Source organism: Meleagris gallopavo, chromosome 3, assembly GCF_000146605.3.
Source record: "Meleagris gallopavo isolate NT-WF06-2002-E0010 breed Aviagen turkey brand Nicholas breeding stock chromosome 3, Turkey_5.1, whole genome shotgun sequence".
Lineage (NCBI taxonomy): Eukaryota > Metazoa > Chordata > Aves > Galliformes > Phasianidae > Meleagris > Meleagris gallopavo.
The window spans coordinates 64,330,134-64,339,449 of NC_015013.2; the positions used below are offsets into that span (position 1 = coordinate 64,330,134).

The following is a 9,316-nucleotide window of genomic DNA, read 5'->3' on the forward strand; positions in this document are numbered from 1 at the left end:
ATTCCCCCAGCCTCTGCCCGCGGGGGGACAGCGGCTGCGGAGCGGTTGCGGGGCGCTCCCTGAGGTGCGCTGGGAGGGGAAGGGGCTCGGGTTGGCTGCGCTTTGCTTTGCGAGAAATACGAACGTAATGGAGAGGCTGGGTAGGCATATTTGGTTTCTCAGCTTTGCTCGGCACAAAGTTTGCTGCGGGATGGTGGTCTGTGACTGGGGTTCTGAGAGGTAAAGTTCGTGACTGCCTCCTTGCAAAGCTGTGTGCAGAAAGGATTGCAGGTTATAGCGCAGCGTGTCATACAGTGAGCTGGGCTGTCCAGTGTGCTCAGGTGGCCAAGAAGAACCAGCAGCATCGTGGCCCGTATTGGAAACTACATAGCCAGCAGGACCGAGTATGTGATTAATCCAGTTGTGCAGGGAGGTTTTGGGTTGGACACTGGGAAAGAACTCTTCATGGAAGGGGTTGTGAAGCATTAGAACAGGCTGCCCAGGCAAGCAGTCACTGTCTCTGGAGGAGTTTAAGGATGTGTAGATGTGGTGCTTAGGAATGTGGGTTAGTAGCAGTGTGAGGTTAACAACTGGGCTTGATGGTCTTTAGAGAACTTTTCTGGTCTAAATCATCCTGTAGCAAATAGCCCAACCTTAATGGCTAATTCAGGTTGCTGGGAATAGGTTCAGGACACAGAGAATCTTCTGTGAACGTAGTGGCCTTAAGTTGTTCCAAAGGAGATTCAGTCTGGATATTAGGAAAAGCTTCTGAAAAAGAGTGGTGAGATATTGGAACAAGCTGCCCAGGGAGGTAGTGAAATCACTGTCCTTGGAGGTGTTCATGCTTAGATGTGGCACTGAGGGACATGGTTAGTGGGTATGGTTGAAGGGTGGGTTGGTGGTTGGACTAGGTGAACTTAGAGGTCTTTTCCAGCCTTACTGATTCTATTCTGTGATTTTCTGAAGTGCTGATCCTGATTTTGCTTTCATCTTCCAGGTTGCATCTTTTCAAGGGGTAGCAGTTCGCAGCCTCAGCACATCTGCCCCTTCTGACCACCCAGAACATGGAAGATTGGTTTATAAAGGAAACTTAGCAAAAGCAGTGTTAGGTGTGTAACTTGAAAGGATCTTCATTGTTGTTTTTTTTTTCTTAATATTTAAAATATTTAAATGCAACATTAAGAAAGCAAATGTTCTTTCCAACTATGCTAAAACCCCAAATCTCTGTACAGAACAAGAATATATATCTTGCTGCGATGCTTAATTTTATATTCTGTGGCGTATAACGATTAATGTTAACAGTATTTCTGTTTCAGTTAATTTTAGGTCTGCAGGGATTTCTGAAGATACAGTGCAACTGTAATCCCTCAGCCTGCTTCTGTTTCTCTTGCAGCCTTTCGAGTGATTATCCAACATTGACCAACTATAACTATATTTGCATTCTGTATGCTTTTGAATGTCACTAAAACGACAGAAGTGTTGTCTGTAATGAGACTTTGGTTAATCTCCCTTTGACCAGCTAATGTTCTAAAGGCTTAGCAAAAAGTAGTTCACTGATGTTTTCTGATGGACATTTTTTAATTGAAGGGGGAAGTATGCCCTGATACATTCAATTTTCACAGCATCTTTAGACTACTGGTTCTCATTGCGTCTCAAGGATGGTGGGTGATGATATCAGTGGCTGCTGTCTTTCAAGCCTTATGCAGAGATGGCTGCAGAATGCTTGTGAATGTACAATAGCCTACATTTTTCAAATTAAACACAGTGGGGGACCAAGCAAACTTTTTTTCTCTAATGCACACTGAATGTCTAATGTGGTTGTTGATGAAGAGAGAAGTGCCCAGCCATATCTTTGATTGTTATTCCTGTCTGAAGTGAAAAATGCATACATCTGCATAATTGCATGATAGCAGAGTTCATCATAGAAATAAAGCCAGCTACTAGCTTTGATTAAACCCAGCATGTATACAACAACCCTTGAGAGTGGCAGGAAGAGAGGACTGGACCTCCTGGTACTTGTTAATGGTTTCTTTTATTTGAGAGTGTTTTAAGAAAGGCCTTTAAATAATTTTAGGTGTTCAAGTAATGACAAAAATTTGTAGCAGCAGAACATAGGTAATTACAGAGACAATTTTACTTACAGGTATTTATCTTGGTTTTTTGTTTTTGTTCTATGTAGGCGTGAGATTTTTCTCCTACTCCACCAGCATATTTAACTTGTTCATGGCGCCCTACCTCATGCTGAAAACTGGTATTGGATTTGACAGCCTGCTTCTACAAGCTGCATTTTATGGGTTGATAGGATTTTTTACGTTTGTTACTCCAGTTACTTTGCATATCCTTACAAAGGGCTATGTAATTCGACTCTATTATAAAGAGGAAATGGACACATACACAGCTATTACATACAATGCAATCTTGGCAGAAAAAGCAACTGTCTTCCATCAGAAAGATGTAAAGATTCCAGACATCACCAAGATGTTCACAACATTTTATGCTAAAACTAAATCAATGCTTGTTAATCCAACACTTTTCCCGGATCCTCAGGATTATAACCGTCTCATGGGCTATGACAAAGCCTTTTGTTTTGATTTTGAGAAAGAAGAGAAAGAAGGTGAAAGTAAATAATGTGAAGATAAGGAATGTCAGTTACTGTTCATTGTGCACTGCTATAAATGTGAAAGAATGTTAAACTATATTACGGTTTCAAAAGTATCAGGTAACATTAGAGTTTCTCAAATTTTGGAATGTACTGAATTTTTTTTTAAACTTGTAAACAATATGTAGGGCTTCGGAATTAACAACACAAAATACACTAAAAATACTTCTGTTTTTCTTGTGCTTGTTCTTGGTTTATTTTTTATTATTAACTAACCAGGGGAACCATGCATGGACTGTGCTGCAAACTCACCATCTCTGCTTTAAAAGGAACTTTTTATATAAAAAAAATCTGGAATGTTCATTACCTGTCAAGCACACTGTTAAGTTTTTAAGATTAGAGAGAAACTGTGCTTAACACAGAAAGGCCGGGCTGTTTTTAACGGATACTACTCTTCATCCCATGAGAGTAGGGTTGGCCTTCACTTCAAAAGGCAGGCAGATATTACTGCTGACACCTCTTGTAGCCTTTCTGGAAAAGATGGAAAGAATGGCAGTCTCTAACAATTCACAGCTACTTAAATGGTTTTCTGAGATAGAATCACACTCCCAAGCAACTCTTTTCCCAGAGATGGAAAAGAAGTAAGGTTTGTGCTGTGAAAATCTTGCTAAGACAAATATTTGTACCAATTTAAAATACCAGCATGTAGTGGTTTAAGTGGATTCTTTTGGTATTTATGAAAGCCAGGAAAACAAAAGGGAATCTCTTACAGAGTACTGCTTAGAGCTTGTGCCTTTAAAAAATACACCTCTTGATTTTTAACTGCAAAGAAAGTCATGTTTAGTTCAAGTAATGAGTATAAGATCTTCTCATGTGAGTAGGTTGTTTAAATTAGTTCTGCACTCTGAATATGTGGAAATTGGATTGAAATATTTTTAGACCAAGCAGAAGTTTGTCACAAAAACTGACAGATACTTGTATACAAGTAACGAAGGGCCTCAATATTTTAAGGCTTAAAAAATTACTGAATTAAAAAAGAATAGGTGCTGAATTCAAATTGATTCTTTCATATTAGCAGCTTTACTGCTCAAACCTCAAATAAGGTTGAAAAGCCTGATCTATCTCTGTTAAGCCAGTATCACAGGGTAAGTAAACAGTGATATATTTTTGTATGTTTAATGCATTATACTGAAGGCAGGAGGCCAGTAATAAGCAATTCTAATCACATGGTTACGGTACTTGTTGAAGTCATGTTTTACACCAAATTAAACATTTGTCCATTGTTTTCATGTCAGATGTGTTAATTCTGTTTTGTGCTCATGTGTAAAGTTAACTTCATCTTTGAATGCCAAATAGAGAGAGAACAGGAAATAGTTTGCAAGAGTCAATAAAAGAAAGGCCCCAACTTTGTGTTTATGTGCTTCTTGAAAAATCCTCAACTTTTTCTTCTGAATGCAAAGAATTTTTACTGTTGAAATTTGGAATTTTGCTGGATAAGAATTTAAGCAACAATGATAAGAGATTTTCATCCAAGCGATTACGTTTCTCAAAAACAAACAAACAAACAAACAAAAAACCAAAGAAAACAGAAGAATTATCTCTGGTACTTAAAATTTATCTCCTGACTGGGAAATGCAAAGTAAGTTAGTAATGGCTTTCTGACACATGGCTGATTTAAAAACAAACAAACAAACAAACCCATTTTTTTGCCAGAAGTAGGTTGATAATTGTGGCCATGATATAATCTCAGGAAAGTATTTCGTACTTCCAATGTGTACCTTGAAAATCATGGTAATCATTTTACTTTATTTGAATAGTACTTTAATACAGAAGTGCAATCTTATTAAAATGTGAAAATAATTTTTGCTCTCCAGCACTGGGGAAGATCAAATTTACTAGAGATGTACAATATTCCACTGAGTCAACAATTTATTTTCTTCTAAATTGGCAAACTCTAAATTCAGGAAACAAGCTCTGTATCTTATAGACATTATTATGGCCACCAAATAAGAATGCTTTTGACCCAATTCCTCTTAACATTTGACTGTCCTTGTTTGTAATTCCAGGATTCTCAGAGCTAGCTTCTTTTGAATATAGGTGTCTGGTTTAGATACCTGGAACTTGTTGAGACCAGAACAAATTAGTACTCAAGCAATGATATTTTGTTCTTTATGTTAGAATTATTTATATAAATATATATAAGGATATAAATAAATATATATATAAATATATAAAAGATATATATATATAACAAATATAAATAAATATAAATTTTATATATAAAATATATAAAATACAAAAAGACTTCTAGATGCATTTCTCTTTTACTTTGCGTCCAGAATAGTCTGATTCAATACAGATAGTTTACAGTGTCGTTACTCCCCACTTGCAGAACCCATCCTTTTATCATACCACACAATCCAGTTCTCCAGGTACTGAAGTTCAGATGCGTTCCGTAGTGCACTGAGTGCATTTCCAAGTCAGAAAGTATGAAATGATTGATGTCCTTCTAAGCTAGAAAGTGTACATAAAACAAAACAGCCCCTTCTGCTACTAACACATTCTGTTGGAGAACTGACTTAATGTTTTGATTTTTTTTTTTTATCAGCTCCACATCCTTCCCTGTTCATTTATTAAATTTATTCACTGTTCCTTAATTTCGTGAACTACCATTTTCTTGTTGATTTTTCTTCGGTTTTAAACTTTTGGTGAAAAGCAGTTATAAGTGCAAAGGGTTTCCTACAATCAAATGTTTTCAGTTTTTTTTTTTTTCAGGTCAGACTTGCATGCATCATGGACAAAAATTATAAGACTTGAATCTGTACGTACATGTGGGTTGAGATTTTGAAGGAAATACAGATATAGAAACTCAGTCTTCTGAAAGATGTTCTCTACAAGCTGCCTTACTTGCAAGGCTATACCTTCTGTAGGAGTTGCGAGCTCCTGCAGCCCTTCAGTGCCAACCCATTTCTTGTTATCAGCAGCTGGGTCTCACATCTTACTGTAGGACTGATTTTGCTCAATGTGGTGTGAAGAGCAGGAACATACGAAATGACTCAAATCTCCTTCCTAGATGCTTGCCTCCTATCCCCTTCTGGCCTTAAAAATTTCCACAGAAGGTTGTGGATGACTGCTGTTTTCTTGGGAAAACAGGATACAGGCAGATTCTTCTTTTCAGTCTCTGCCTATGTGGTATTCTCTTGCCAGTGTTCCTTTCCCTTTTTCTCAAAGTCTTTGGCTTTGTCCTCAGTATTATTTATCCATATTATTAATCAATACCTATCTGGTCTGAATTATTAAGTACAATGCTTGTCATTTCTTATGTTATTTTTTAAATTAAATTATCCCACAACCCTCAGTCTTTTCTTGCATACATAAAATATTCTGATCAGAAAATGATCCCCTTTTGATTTCAAAGAGAAATCTTTAAAGCTCTGAGGTGCTTCACACTCCTAAGTACACTTCCTAAAATTAGCTAGTTTCACTGGAGCATACTTTATTACACACCAAAGTCATTTCACTGGCAAAGATTGAGGAAGTGCTGAGTATTTTCAACTGTACTGTGAGAGTCTAATTAAGGTGATGGAAATTTAATGAAATTGTACTATGAAAAGTTAGAGCACATGAATTATTCCAACTGTTCAGTATAACTTCATAGGTGGAAATGTGTTAAACTGCTGTAATTTGGTTGCTGTGGAGTTTCATGGTTATAACATCAATTTCTTGATGACCCTATGTACCACGTAGCCTGCTGCAGCCCCCCTGAGAAATGGGACAAGTGAGCTGGCTAAGAGTTGGATCCACTGTAATAAGATTATAGCACAGCTATACAGGCCTCAGTGAGTAGCTTAGAATAAGCTCAAATGAGCGGCTATTTAAAGCAGGGAAGAACAGAAAATAAGAGCAAACAGAAAACTTGTCCATCTATCTTAATTTCTTGAATACCCTGGTAGGCAGTGTTGCTTGGTATGCTTTCTTACTGTTCAGCCTCAGATAGGGTACAGCCCTTTCTTTCCCCTTTATCCTCTGCTTTCTCTTCTTCCTGCAAAGTTTAATGGTTCAATGTATTGTTTAGGATATAACTGTAAGCTTTGATCCTAAACTTGGCTTGGAATGAATTAACTTGAAGCATACTGGTAACAGTTATTTGCAACACAATTATTTCCACAGGATAACACTTAGTCTGCAGTTACTTTTAACAGTCTCTGGTGGCTTAACGTGATATATCCAAATCACATCATTAAGCCAAAGTGCATACAGCATTAAAAAAAATACATTTGGAATAATACACATCACTTCTTTATTTCCACTGTTATTCTCTTGCTCTTGTCTCAAATGGTACAAACTCATCAGTGGTGCACTGCTCCGGGGTGCATCTTCCTTGGCACTCTCAGCACTCTATCAGCTGTATATAGAGGAGCCAAATCCTCCAGCTCTGTCTAGTATCCCTCGTCATGACCCCACTTCCATAATATGCCACAATTCCATAATATTTCATTCTGCCTGACAAACACTTTGGAACAGAGTGCTTTCCTCTGCTGCCCTGGAATACTGTTCATCTGGGTTCTGTTGTTGTTGTTTGCTGTTTTATTTTTTTCTTGTGATGGGATATTATTCTAAAGTATATTGTAAATCTTTCCCGAGTAGATTTCAGTGACTTATGAGTGCTCATCTAGTCATAGCACTCATCTGCAGCCAATGATCTAAATGCAAATTTATTATTTTAAAGAGATCTCGGCACTTGTCTGGGTGTATTGAGAAAGAAGATAAAAGTCTCATAAATTTGTTTAAGGTTTTTAAACGCAAATCAGCTAGGAGGTTTGGAGTTAAATTTTACTCTCAGCATCTCAGATGTAGCCAAAATGAAAATTCCTAAATTCTCCATATTTGGATTTATTTTATTTTCTGTTAAATGGACATGAGACTTGGTAGCTATGAAATGTAGTTATGAAGGATTTCAAAATGAAAGTAAATTGTCACAGTACTCTGGAAAATGAACTTTATTGCGTAGCTCTTTCCACTGTTCTTTCTCTTCTTTTCACCTTCCTCCTGGATAAGAGTATAAATGAAAAACATTAAAGAAAGATTACCTAGTAAAAAATAAATGTAGAAATATACACATCCTTCCTCTCTGGTGCCCTTCATACTAAATTGAAAGTGGAAAAGCACACCTACAGTGTTCTAGTTTAGGGCTTTGGCCATTGAGGCCACAGAAGATCAGTTCTGTGAATGTCATTGATACAAGCATTAGAGTACTCATACATCTAAAACTGAATTTGGAGAAGAGATTTGAAAAGGACAGGTTTGAATTAAGTACAGTTTGACCAGACATGATAGTAAAGGTTACACACTTCATTGTCACGGTCACAAGAGAAATTTTAGCCCTGACACCATTAGGACTTATTGTTACATTTCTCTAATTAGACAGCCAGATCCTTTTTAAAATGAAGCCTAGTTATGCTATATTTTTAAAAGTATTGAAATAGTCTTGTGCAGTACAATGCAACAAGGAATAGCAGAGGATGCAGGGGTTCCCCATGTGTTTGTGTATGCCACCAGGGGGGACTCCTTCCTCATCTATTTCATTTATGGCAGTAACTGTGAGAGAAAACACGTAGCTTGGAACCCGGTCTGGAAAGTCACTGGATTCAACTAAGTGTTTGTCTTCATTTTAGTTGTGAGAGCTTTCATATATGACCTTGTAAATCTGCAGAGCTCTTTCTAATGAGTCCATCAGTTACCCAACGTGCTGTGCAGTGAAGCAAGTCCCAGTCTGGCAGCAGTGGGGTTGCATTCAGTGGGGTCATCTCATGTCAATGCTGCACAGTCAGTGCAGTCTCCCACCTACTTAAAACTGGCCTGTGACTTTTGCTGGATCTGTTGAGTCTTCTGTCAGTCCTGGCTTGTTCTCTGACTGATTAGACTTACTCCAGAATATGGATATATGGATTTTGTGATTTAAAATAAATATTTTCTTTTGACACAGTTATGAGGTAGCTATACTTCAGTGTCTATTTCATTATTACTGTTTCATTATTTCTTTTTCCAGCTACTACAACATCCTAGCTACTACAGCATCCAGATTTATTTTTATTTGCAACTGTGGTTGCAAATTGTTTGCATGTTTTATAGTGTCCTGTTAAACAACAGCTGAAGTCTGTGTGAGGTGTATGTACTCTGTCAGGGAAATTGTATAACGTTGAAGTCATAGAATCATTGAATGGGTTGGGTTGGAAAGGACCTTACAGTTCATCTGGTTCCAAACCCCCTAACATGCACTGTACTGACAAAATGAGCAGTGTTTGGACTTGATGCTCCAGCATGAATTGCGTGGTGCAGCTTCTCTGCTAGAGATTGCAGTGAAGAGCGTGAGAAGAGGTCACAGAGCTAGGGGGAGGGGCATGGAGCTCATTAGTAGAAATTTTATAGATTTTTAAGGTTGTTGTCGCTAAGAAGTATCACCGTGATAGATGCAGCTTTGAAGGTAAAGCTGACATAGAGCAGAACTTCAGTGGTCTGGTCATTAATGTGTTAACTGGTCGCATTAATCTCCATCCTTACCGACTTTCAGAAATATATCATCCGATTAGTCCTATCCATAACGTCTGAGTTTTCTTATGGTATGATGAGCTTTGTGAGAAATTCACTGTGAAAACATACGAGGACTATTGACTAACACACCAGTAAGGGTGGACTAGGTTTTCATCGTTTGTTTGTAACTTTTTTTTATTACGTTCA

General features: G+C 37.7%; 1 protein-coding gene across 1 annotated transcript in view; it reads left to right on the plus strand.

Annotated features, from left to right (window-relative positions):
- The window catches only part of TMEM70 (transmembrane protein 70), an 11,267-nt gene extending 7,284 nt beyond the window's left edge, over positions 1–3,983 (plus strand). The window contains exons 2-4 of the mRNA XM_019614364.1: positions 129–383; positions 977–1,088; positions 2,159–3,983. Of these exons, the coding sequence (XP_019469909.1) occupies positions 129–383; positions 977–1,088; positions 2,159–2,607 (816 nt within the window). The 3' untranslated portion in view covers positions 2,608–3,983. The remainder of the gene's footprint in view (positions 1–128; positions 384–976; positions 1,089–2,158) is intronic.
- Positions 3,984–9,316: the final 5,333 nt, after the last annotated feature.